The following is a 12,968-nucleotide window of genomic DNA, read 5'->3' on the forward strand; positions in this document are numbered from 1 at the left end:
AGACAACTCCCACCTGTTTATGCTCTCTGTATGTGTGTATATATATCTCCTCAATATATGTTCCATTCTATATGCATCCGAAGAAGTGGGCTGTAGTCCACGAAAGCTTATGCTCTAATAAATTTGTTAGTCTCTAAGGTGCCACAAGTACTCCTGTTCTTCTTTTTGCGGATACAGACTAACACGGCTGTAACTCTGAAACCTGTTTTTACATAAAAGAACTGACTAAAATCCAGTCACCTTAGGACACAGGGCTGATATGTCTAATTCACTGTCATCTTCCAGGGATTTTGGTTTTGCAGTTTCTGAAAGAAAGAAAATTACAGTTAGTTATTTTCTATCCTATCCTGATGACCAAGCATTTCTGAGTTATTTCTATTGTCTCTATTGAGCTCCTTAAATAATTCAATCATATTATGGGCTTCATTTGTTAACACAATGAATGATTTATATATTATATACAATAGGCTGGTGTTGTAAAACAAACTGACTCAGAAGCTGGATATTTATTGAGCTATTATTCTGTAGCATCTATAGCTGGAGAGACAACATTCGTCTGCACTGTCTTGCCGCATACTCATCTGCCGTTATTACGTTTATTTCTTTTAAAAACCTGTTGCTCCTTGCTGTGCGAAGTGCTTTGAGACTATACATCCCTGAAACTACAGTGCGAGTACAAGTTAACACAAATTAAACAATTCAAGTAACTACAATTCAAAACTATGCTTTCCACATAGCTAGTCTGGTGTTGAGATGGTTGTATTTTATGGATTTAAAACAGGCAGTGAGTATGCAAGCTATGCTATTTTCATACCGATTAAAATGTATGTAATTTCTGGATACGTGCATATAGGTCTTCATGCACAGGATTTTCCCCTCCTTTGTTAGGGTTACCATTTGTCCGGATTTTCCCGGACATGTCTGGCTTTTTGGGTTAAAAATAGCGTCCAGGGGTGAATTTGTAAATTGCTACAAATGTCCGGGATTTCCCCCCCATGCAGAGCGCGGCAGGGCTGCAGGAAATTCAGCCACTCGCATGGTGCTCCGGCAGCCAGAGCCCTTCCGCCACAGCTTCAGATCAGCTGCTGGAGTCCAGCCCGGCCAATGTAGAGCTACTCCCCTCCCCTCCCTGCATTCTCAGATCGCCGACTGGCCGGGCCGTTCACATCGGGCCTCGGCAGGTCCTCCTCCTCCCCTGCTCCCCCTCCCCTGCTGCCCAGTGCCCCGCTCTGGCAGCACTGTGCAGGGGCAGGGACCGGGTTGTGTGTTGCACTGGGGAGCGCAGCCACGTGTCGGGCTCCACGCGGAGCCCAACATGCTGTTCTGAGTGGCAGGATAAGTGGGCCAGGGGGCTGGAGAAGGGGCAGGGGGTTTCTGGAGGGGGCAGTCAAGGGACAGAAAGTAGGGGAGATTGGATGGGTCAGGGGGTCGGGGGAGGTGTTGGGAGGAGTCGAGGCAGGCAGGGAGCAGAGGGGGTTGGATGGGTCGGGAGTTCTGGGGGTCCTGTCAGGGGGCGGAGAGCGGTTGGATAGGGCGTGGGAGTCCCGGGGGTCTGTCTGGGGGCGGGGATGTGTATATGGGGTGGGGGTGTGGATAAGGGTCGGGGCAGTCAGGGAACAAGTAGGGTCCTAGGGGGGCAGTTAGGGTGGAGGGTTCTCAGGAGGGGGCAGTCAGGGGACAAGAAGCAGGGAGGCTTAGATAGGTGGTGGAGTACTAGGGGGCAGTTAGTGGCAGGGGTCCCAGGAGGGGGCAGTCAGGGGACAAGGAGCGGGGGGGGGGGGGGGGTTTCGGGGGGGGGCAGTCGGGGGGGGGGAGGGGGGGGGGGGTGGATGGGGGGGGGGCGGGGCTAGAGCGCCCCCTCCCCCGCCCAGTGTCCTCTTTTTTGATTGTGGAAATATGGTAACCCTACCTTTGTACCCATTCATTCTTTCCCCTGCATTCATCCTAACTACCTTCAAATTTGCACTGCAAGTGACCAAGTAGGTCTGGTAGTTTTTGTTGGGTCACAGGTGTCTCCAATTAACATACAAGGAACACACATTTTGCCTTCTCCCTTCTCTGCCTCTCTGTCAGAAACAATCTCATCCTCCATCCATTTTTTTTAAAGAAGGAAGTTAACTGAAAGCAGCATTGTAGCCTAGCAGAAAAGCTGACAGACTCCTGGGCCCCTTCAAATGCAATTTTTACTTATCTCTGATAGCACCCACAATACATCGGCGGGGCCCATCTTACACAGCACCAACCCTGGTGCGTGGCTGCCATCACCTCCCGGGGGACTCCCCAACCGGTGCAGGAGCTGCTGCTGTACACTGGTCTGCTCCCTGATGAAGTCCTGGAAGGTCTTTTGTTGCTCGGCCTGCCAAGCAAGTAAGACCCGTCTCTTGGCCTGGTGGGACTGTTGAAAGGCCTGCAGGGTTTTCTGCAGCTCCTCTTGCTGCTTCATGAGCCACTGCACTGTTCCCTCCATGCTCAGGTTTCCACTCGCTGACGGTGGCTTCTAGTCCTGGACAAGCCCCCACATGTAACGGGGTGCACGTCGTGCCCCATAGGATTTGGCCCGTTGGCCCCACTTTTTAAAGACTCAGGGACGCTCCAAGCTGGTGCAACACCCATGCTCTTTATTTTGTGTCCTTTCCCCACCACCAGTTTCCCACTATTTTCAGGCTATTTACACAGCTTGGCCTCACACCCGCCTGATCAGCAACAGACTGGTAGGCTCCTTCCTCCCTGTGAGCCTGACCTTTCCCTCCTGGTCTCCGCCCCCCCTTCTTCCACTTCCAGCCTTTTAGCTCCTGCTAATGAAGCTGGAAGATGCGGGACGTTTCCAGGCAAGCACTGGCTATTTACCCAGCACCAATCCATTCCCCCTGATTGGGGCTGGGGCAGCGGGAGCTGATTAAGGGCTTTCCTAGCAGCGCCCTGCCACGCTCCCTGATGTGAACAATCAAATAAGCAACATAATAATTTTGCTCATATAAAGATGACCCAGAATAAAAGTTTATCTGAGAAAGTCTGGGATGAAGATGGCATTTTTTATTTATCTTCCTAATATTTCAGTGTCAGAAGTATGGTCTTTTGATTTTATACTATAGTGCAATTTCATGGTTCAAAAATAGTTGAGTATATTATTTCATACTCTTCCCAGCAGTTGCTTTGGGACCCCCACACACCTTCCAAAATAAACATCTTAATAAAATAAAACACAACATGCACTTATACAGTATCTTTTAGTTCAAAGAATCTCAAAATGCTTAAGCCTCATAATACCTCAATCGGTAAACAGAGACACAGAGAGGTTATGTAAATTGCCTGAAGTTGCACAGTCACTAGCATAATTTAGCTGGGTTAGAATCTAGGAGTCCTTATTTCAGAAGCCTCAATCTAATCACTAGACATTAGGTGCTTTAATGTGAATAGAACATATGCATTTGGAAGTACATGTTAACTCTGAGTAAGGTGACTAGACTAATGTTTCATACTTTAAAACTAGCAGTTTTCCTAAATATATGAAGTGATGGGGCAGATCAAATCTAATGAGAGGAGAAAACTCCTCACCCCATCCTAACCGGTCAGTCTGACATATACTGTTTAAATTTTGCTCCCATCCTTCAGTTTAGAATTCCATAATGACAAGTATACTCATGCTTGGTTTCAAAAGATGAACTGTGATGATTACAATATGAGCAGATTTTTGCCTAATTTTAGATATATAATATTTGAGACTCCATGTGGGAAAAACAAAACAACCCTCTCCCTTCCTCCCCCTCCATATTAGTTACTTACCAGATCTCTCTCTCTTCTTTTGGTTGATATAGTCCCCAATTCCAAAATCCAGTTTCAGCAGAACTGACTTGATTTTGTTGCACATCTTCTGCCCAAATTCATTGCACTTGAACAGTGGACATAAAAAGGCACACAGTACTGTAACACAAAACCAAGATATAAACAGAAAGGTTACTTAAATATTTATGTTTAAATCACAAACTAAAGATTACGCCATACATTTCATTAATATAAAGAGAATTACCTTTACGTAACTTAAACAACAGTAAATGCCACATCAGAGGAGTACTGGTCTCTGTACGGTTCCTACTGATTACTAGTCCACATCACAAAAATTACCATTATATTCACATCAACTGGCACCTGTTTTCATAGTCTCTCTAGAAGGCTGGGCACTTAGATTCAACTATCCTCTCCTCTGCCCCCATAAATGCATTCTATTGAGGTCAGGATAGGCAAAGTTTTCCACAGCTGCTGCCTATGCCATAAGCTATCTAGGTAAACACAGCTTTAGTCTCTAGTGACATCAATCCAAGCCCTCTCACAGGGACCTAAATTTGCTTTTCAAAATACACGAATAATAATAAGTCCTCTTCATCCTACTCTTTGTCCATTCCAAGTGCAAATCAGAAGCAAAATGATATCCCTGTGACACTTCCCTGGGTAGCCAGGGTTGTGAGGCACCTCACCACCACCTGTTCTTAGTATGAAGAAGTCCTGTCTGTATCTGCTGTGGATCTGTTTCCTGAAACCAGCAGCCTCTGGTGACACAAGCACCACCTTGCAGACCTCTTTCTTTCTGTGCAGGTTAGCGATAGGTACACACCAACCCGTGTGTCCTGGGAGTGTTCCCTACAGAGTCAGCTCTTTATTCACTGAACTCTCACAGAACTACCAGGTCTGGTGTTCCCAACGGAACAGTAAACCGCAGCTTACTAATTATACCTTAGAACACAGCTCTACTAAACACACAGCACTTAGATATATTTACAGAGAAAATAAGTGTAACTTTATTATCAAAGAACAGAAATTCAAGTGACAGTGAGTAAGAATATTGGAAACAAATGGTTTCACATAAAACAAAATCATAACAGCCTTCTAGAGATTAAACTTAATTAATAAGTTATCCTTCTGTCTAAAAAAGCTTATCTCACCCAAAGTTCTCTCAACATTCTCAACCAGACCTGGTTGAGACCCCTTTTCCATTAAGCAAATTTTGCTATCCTACTTCCTAGGTGAAGGATGCCAGTGTCTCTCTTTGTACCCTTAAATATACCAGCACATACCTTTGATGTGCACCTCAAGATGGGTTTCCCTTCCCCTGTCTACCCCACTATTTATTTCTTCCTGTTCCTTTCCTCTCTTTGAAGAGTTCACTACCCTTCATTAGCATTTGGTTCAGACTGGTGAGTAGAGTACCATTGTGAATCAGACAATACTTCATTTACATGGAAACAGATAAACATTTCTTGCCGGAAAGAAAACCAGTTTCTCCCTGTTCCTGGTGACCAGTCCCTACATAGACCATAAGAACATAATTTTCAGTGTACATATGTAACTCCATATACAACATCCATACATGCACTTTGCAATGACACTGACAACCAGCGTAACAGAGGCTTTTATTAAAGACCTCACAAGACACTCTTTTGGTGAACTAGAATGTAAATATACCAGACCCAGGGCATTCCTCTAACCCTTATGTACCATTTATTCCTGCTGCCACTTGGCATCAAGAGGTCCCTGGGTCACAATCACAGTCTCATTAAAATATTTATATTTAGGCAAATAAAATCTTTTAGAAGGAGAAAAACAAAAGCAAAGTCACTAAAATGTAGTGAAAAATGTTACCAAGTAATGGCCCTGAGTGGATCCAATTGATGTGCATTTTGTCCCACTTACTCTGGAGAAAGTTTCTGCTGTTGTAGAAGATCAATCTATGTCAATCAGCAATTTTAACTATTAGATGAAATAATATTGCTGGTGTTATCAGCAAAAATACAAAATGTATTTTTATATTTAAAAGAAATCTGTGCTTTGTTAATTTTGGCTCATCCCAAAATAGGATTTAAAGGTGTGGTCTTACAATGCATTCAACCAGTAATTGCTGCCAAGACCAGTATCATAATAGATTTATAGGGTAACTATCTCCCTTTTCTATATATGCTGGGGAAGTGGTGGCAGACAATATATCAACTGTTAAAATGTCATTATTTGTTTTGTTTTCTGTTTCTATTGTCTGCTTAGTTTCACTTAAATCTCAGTTCTTTATTAATAAACTTATTGTTTTATTATAAATTCATCTCAATGCTGTTATACTAAAGTGAGGTGTGCATCCTCAGATGAACCAACAGGTTGATGTGTATTCTGTCTCTTTGGAAACAGCATACTTGGTAATTTCTCTGAGTGTCCAGGGACAGGATCTGGATATTGTAGGGAGAAGCTTCTGGAGAGTTTGGGAACTGAAGTAGTCCAGGGTTAATCTGCAAGGCAGTTACGACTGGCAGAGTCCTGAGGAATATGTGAGGCTGGCTGGAGTGGCAGGGAATTGTCACTCAGTTAAGCACCAGCACACCCTTTTACGCTTAGGCAGAGAAGTAACAGGGTGACTTACAGTTCTGGATACCCCAAGAAAGTATCACAACCTGTTTACTGTGCCTAACTTAGTGGGCCAGGATCTCTGACTGGGGCTTCTAGGTGTTACCACAATAGAATAATATTACAGGCTTGTAAGACATTGAACTTTAATTCCTGTTCCTAGTCACATGACATCGGTCACAGTTACAAAAGAGTAATCACCTACCACGTGACAGAGTCAGTATTCATGAACTCCAGAGGTTACTATAACATGTTTAAAGAAAACATCAAATGCAAATAAAACATAATATAAACTAAAGATAACCCCAAACAAATACACCCACTTAATAAAACAAATAGAAAGCTCTAGGAGCTTTGTACGTTTGTCAGTGACTACCATCTCAGTGAATTTCTGATCACATGACCTCTTGTTCTAAAAACTGTTCCTTCTGCAATGGTCTATTTGTATCTGAGATTGGATCCACAATGTGCTGCTCCAGGTGTTTTCTAGTCAGTGACTGTGTGTGTGTGTGTGTGTGCCATTTCTGTCAGCACAGGAGTACTATCAAGGGCATTCTGGATGTCCTGGGGAGCATGGTGGGAGAAGCCAGTGCCCTCCCTGATTTTGAGTAGATGTTTTCTATTCCTGCTACAGGACAGATCCTTGGTGCTAATGGTATAAGTCATTATCTTAATTGGGTGGTAGCCACATTTTTTTGAAATTAACGTTCTCTCCCAATTACAATGGGGGTAAACTTTTGGCATTCTTGTTTTTTTAATTCTGTACGGCTGATATATAGCTCTTTTAGAACAAATAAAGGTTTATTATATTTGGCTCAAAAAGCTCAATGTAAGCAGAAAGGTTTTTGTTCTTCTGCCTGTAAACCTTTATACTTGTGATGTTAATAAATCACTGTGCTGTGTGCTGCAATACTCCAACAATGCTAAATATAAATCTCTTAAATCTGCCAGGGCTCCATTATTATAATAAATTTGATAATGGTGGTAATAATTCTTTTAATAATCCTTGCTATTTTCACTGAACTTTTCTGCTAATCCATTTGACTATACCTATATTAAGGTCCTGACATGGTGTGCTTGAACTGATATCACACTCCAATGCAGTGGACTAATATACGCATCGGCCTCAGTTTACTCTGTTTTTCCCCCTCCTTAATTAGGACTTCTCTTGAAAGGACAAGGCACTTTTTTGCAGCAGCAGAGACTGACACCAATATACTGGCAAAACAGAGGCATCTGTTTTTTTTTTTCCATATAATTTACTCAGCTCTTCACCCACTTGTTTGAATTGTTTAAAACTCCATTCATATATAAACAACAGTATTAGATGACAATATGGACTCATGATACACTACAGCAGTTGGTGGCATAATTTGTAAAACAAACAAACAAACAAACAAACAAACAACAGTAGGGGTAGTGGGATAATTTTTCATGGAAGAGACATCTCAGTGAGATGTAGCTCACAGCCCACCATCAGTCTTTGAAGACATAATTTGCTTTCTGAGAAAGGGAAATGTACTGCTGAAAGATGAAATCATTGATAAAGTAAACATCAAAAAACAGCACATTCCAACCTGCTTCAGACATTGTGGGTTGGGAGTGTATGGTTTCTCTTCTATGGGACAGCACCATTATAACAACTATTTATACCAAGTGACTAAATATTTTCAGAAGTTCCAATAGGGAATTTGTGGTCATGGTAGCATATATTTTTATTCATGATCATGTTTTATTTTGGCATAAATATGTCTCTCTCTGTATCACTGCCTAAAAGGTATCATACAGTTGTGCCATGATGTGTCAGAATTTTAACTGACAAACTGAAAAATCTGTAACCTGACATTCATATAATATCATCATCGGTCAAGATCCATATACAGAACTATTTATTTAAAAAACGGACTGTATGTTAGACTGCATAATGAACATACAACATGCATAAGACATGACTGGGGGGAAAAAAGACTATACTTACATAGAAAGTAGGAGAGTACAATTCCAGGAATGTAACTACCCAAGATAGTGAAAAATGTACACACACTGCAGACCAGAAGGCAAAACTGAAAACAGAAGAGATCAGAGATGATAGTTAGAATTCATACTGCTATGACATTAAATATTTACACTTTGTGATAAGAACAGTTCCCCGGCAGGGTAATATTCTAGTTTAAAAGTACAATATTGAAGATTTTATTATAATTGCAATACAAGTATTACAGTAAGAATTAAACAGCATATTTTTGGGTGATTAGGCTATGTCTCAGGTGGTATTATAAAAAGAAGGCTTCTTCCCTCCACCTACCATATGGAAGTTTTAACAACCTCCAGGTCATCGCCAGTCATGAAAACTGGATACGATGAATATCAGAAGAAATACAATAGGCAGTAATAACAGGTGCTCGTTTTGTTAGGTCACCATCTTCATAATCCATCTGAAAACTACAACTTGGGTTTATTTTTTTTTAAACTTTACTTAAAACTGGGGACTGATTTTGACGTTCATGAAAGGAAGGCACTGACAGGATCTCACTAAAGCCAGATATAGCTTTATGCAAATTAAGTTGTAATTTACTTGACATTTTCATTGTTTTGTCTTGTATACTGCTAACTCTTGGCACTTTTCAACATTGTACAGTGTATCATTATGGAAGCATCAGTTACTGCTCTATAAATTAATCTGAATTTTGCATATATAAAGAAGGGATTTAATCTCTGTTGTGTTTGAAAAATACAACGTATCCTCCCCAAAACTACAGAATTTTCTGAGAATTTACAAGCTTATTAATTAAATTAGGAGATAAAATTAATTAAGAAGGAGAAGCACACACTATCAGACTTTATTTCTTCTCTTATAGTCTTAACAATAGAACAGTGATACCATCAGGGGAAAAGGGGAGGAGGAAAAAAATTTAATGTGTCTTTAAAAATCAGTTTTGTCTAAACTGAGACCTCAAACATTAAAATGCCTTAACTACTCCTGGAGGAATTCTGTGCCAAAAAAAATAAAAATTCTCTGCACAATATTTTTTAATTCTGCAAAATTCTGCATATTTTATTTGTCAAAATAATACAATATAATCATACCAGTTTCAATTATTTTGGTAATTTATTTCAAAATATCGGTCAGCAAGTATGTCTGTAACAATACAGACCAAAAACAGATTCTGGTAAAAAATTTTTGACAAATAGATTCCTTACTTGGCATATTAATACAGAACTTTGAGTAATTCATTTAAATTACAATACAGAACTATATTTCCTACACCTATCAGAATGAGTGAAAAGGCTCGGGGGAGTCAGGGGTAACAGAGGAGCTGATGGACAGGGAAGGAGCAGAGGGAGAGGGAAGGAGCCTGGAGTGAACCTGGAAGGTTGTTAGGTGGGGTGGGAAAAGTATGGAACAGGCTTTTTTGGGGGTGGGGAGGGGCGGGATTGTTAGGAAGTTGGTGAGCTTCCCCCATGCAGATCCTGGCTGACCCCAAGCCTCTCCCATTCAGTCAGGCATATCTGCCCCTGTCCCCAAACCTCCCATCCTCATGTGGCCTTGCACCCCCACTCCCATTCAGCAGCTGGCTCAACACTGTTCCCCCCTAGCCATTCTGAACTCCAATCTGTGACCCCTCCCAGCAGCCCCATGTGCCCCACTCTGTCTGTCCTAGCCTGGCTCTGGAGGCAGATGCTGTGATGAACCTCTACTCCTAGGGAAATTCTGTACCACTGTTCATGTACAGAATTTTTTTCCACACAGAAAATACATTTTGCCCCAGAAGTGCTGCAGTTCTGCCTTTTGACCACCAGAGGTTGCTGAGGCACTAGAACAGCCTGCTGCTGGCTGTCCTGGTGCCACAGCGGCCTCTGGCGGGCGAAAGGCAGAACTGCAGCACTTCTTAGGCAGAGTGTATTTTTTGAGGAAAAAATTATGCGGCACACAAATTCTGCGCATGCACAGTGGTGCAAAATTCCCTCAGGCATACTTAATGATAGATGTGACAGAATGTACCAGGCCCTTATGGACTCCTGCTGGAGGCCCCACTGCTCTGCTGCACCCTCCCCCAGAAAGAAGCAACATGCAAGGAAAAGACCAATGAAGTTGGGTCTTCCAGGCCTGCCTAGAGAGGTCTTTTGGAGGCAGCCATCTTGGAAACTACAAAGACCTGGTCCTCCAAGGGCTAGAAGGTCTAGTGACAGCCAATCAGTGACCAGCAGGCTTAGATAACATTTGATGCTGGGCCTTAGTAGGGCAGTCCCTGGGTGGGAAGGTGTTCCTCTTTGGCCAAAGGAGTCTGAGTACTAGCCAGGGTACAATTCAGGCCTCGCTTGCACAGTTGGGTTTGCAGGGAAAGAGGAACCTGAGAATTTTGGTTCTGGGATATTGGTGTAGCTAAAGGAGCCAGATGGGAAGAGGTCTAGGGAAGTAGCAGCAACAAATGTACCTGAACAGTATGTGGCTGCTGTTTATAGGGCCTCTAGGTTGGAACATAGAGTAATGGGTGGATCCACCAGCAAAATAGCATCAACCCCAAGAAATGGGAGGTGTGGGGGAGAAGCCTAACCTAAGCCCCATGAAGGGGACAGGTCTCGCTTAGAAGCCCAAGCAAAAGGATGAATTTAAAGGACCCAAAGCGAAGACTAAAGACTCTAGTGAGGATAGATAGACTGTTTTGTTGGACTCATTGCAAGATGGTCAGTCTGACTGTGTGACCTGGCTGGAGGGCCAAGCCAAAGAAAACTGGCAGAGACATGCAGACAGCCTACAGGGGGTGCCAGGAGCAGCAAAAGGACTGAAATACTACACTCAGCCACAAAGAGGTGCTCAAGAGATAAGTGCCCCTACCCCCCAGTGCAATATGGTTATTGCATGGCATCGGTAGACAGCAGATCTGGTAGTCTGGATGCATTAAAGCTGCATTTCCATACCTCATACGATTGGGGTTTTTTTCAGTTTAATCTTAACTTTGAATTTCTTGGGTTTATGTTTGTTTCTAGGATAATCACAACATCCCTATAATGTATTTATCCTATTTTATTGATATATACTCTCAGCCGTAACTTCCTCTTAATGTACTTTTCAACTGGGAATATATAAATTCATTTTGTTACATCGGAGAGCCTTCTTTCCAGGAAACATCTCAATGCAAACTCTTGTTATGATCTCAAGAAGAAAATGTAACTTGTCCAAGTAAGTTTGAATGCAAAAAAGAAAAAAAAATAGTGAAATACCCAAAGATGACAAGCAAAAATCTACAATGTCCACTATAGCTGCCATGATGGACTGTTCCACTATCAATGTTGTTCATGCTACTAATATTTGGTTTAATTGAGAAAAGATCAGTTCAGATTTGGCCAAAAACAACAGTACTCTGCGAATAGAAGAAGAGTATTATACTCTTGCTTGCCTTTTATCACTCATGTGTTTTCCACCTCAGTCTGTCTCGGAAAAATAATGCTACATTTATATGAGCAGATAAATGATAGCACTATGATATAGGTAGGATCCTCTCATATCATAATATTAGATGCTATTTATGTAATACTTGAGTAAAACTTTCTGAAAATCAATTAAAGCTATTTTAAAAAATACATAAATTTATAAATGATGTAGGATTCTTCTGTTTTTATTAAAGCTATTATTGTGATCTGATCTGATGTCTCTACCCTAGGGAGACAGATGGCATTTCCACCAGGAGCTCCATAGCAATGCATCCCATAGCCACACTGGTCATGCCATATCCTGCCCTAATTCTGGTGTTACACAGTGGCTGGAGAAGAGTCCAGCAGCTAACTGGGGAGGGGCTCTACTGCCATAAATCTTTTCCCTGGGCAACTTTTCTGCTACATGGAGTCTCCCTTACAATCCATACAGAAAGATGCTAGCACAAACCCTGACTGAATCTAGTTCAGTGTCTTCATTTTAGCAAATTTACCTGCTATATTATCAATCATAGTTTGCTGAGACAGAATACCTCCTGATAAAACAGGATAAAGATATTGAGCTTACTTTATTGAACTTACCTTGCCAGGGTTTTTCTCTTTGAAGTGTGACATTTCCTGAAGAAATAGAAATAAATTCACCAATGCATCTACAATACATTGGTTTATTTTGGGCCTGTAGTCAGGTTTGGAATTGATGACTTCCCAGCTGAGTATAGAAAAACAAATCTTTAGTTACAAGTAAAACTGAGAAGGCATTGCTTTTATGGAATATTTTCCTCACATTATTAATCTTTCATATTATTTCTGGAAAAAAAAATAAACAGAATCCGACCATTTTGAAAACTGATGTCCTCCATTTATTCTACAGCTACTGCTATAGAAATCCACAGTGCTTATTATCCCATATTTTCTGGCTAATGAATTACACAATGATCTAATTAAGTCTCCTTGTGGAGTGAGGTGCAAGTCAAGACTATTATTTGTTATATTATTAAATACATATTTAACTATATAACCACAGTATTCTCTTGTGCACAGACCACTCAATTTAAAGATTACAAGTTGGCAATTATTTCATCAGCCTACTTTCTACAGTTTTTTTCTCTGGACATCCTTTCCTAACATGTTTGCAAACCACCACTCCATTTATT

At 41.6% G+C, this 12,968-nt stretch overlaps 1 protein-coding gene across 4 annotated transcripts in view; it reads right to left on the reverse strand.

The window, feature by feature from the left end:
- The window catches only part of RETREG1 (reticulophagy regulator 1), a 128,511-nt gene that overhangs the window by 16,193 nt on the left and 99,350 nt on the right, over positions 1-12,968 (reverse strand). For all 4 annotated transcript variants that reach the window (XM_034761569.1, XM_034761568.1, XM_034761571.1 and 1 more), the window contains 4 exons: positions 12,397-12,523; positions 8,360-8,444; positions 3,784-3,921; positions 241-305 (listed from right to left, as the gene is read on the reverse strand). In XM_034761569.1, coding sequence (XP_034617460.1) covers positions 241-305; positions 3,784-3,921; positions 8,360-8,444; positions 12,397-12,523 — 415 coding nt within the window. The remainder of the gene's footprint in view (positions 1-240; positions 306-3,783; positions 3,922-8,359; positions 8,445-12,396; positions 12,524-12,968) is intronic.

Source organism: Trachemys scripta, chromosome 2, assembly GCF_013100865.1.
Source record: "Trachemys scripta elegans isolate TJP31775 chromosome 2, CAS_Tse_1.0, whole genome shotgun sequence".
In the NCBI taxonomy this organism is placed as follows: domain Eukaryota; kingdom Metazoa; phylum Chordata; order Testudines; family Emydidae; genus Trachemys; species Trachemys scripta.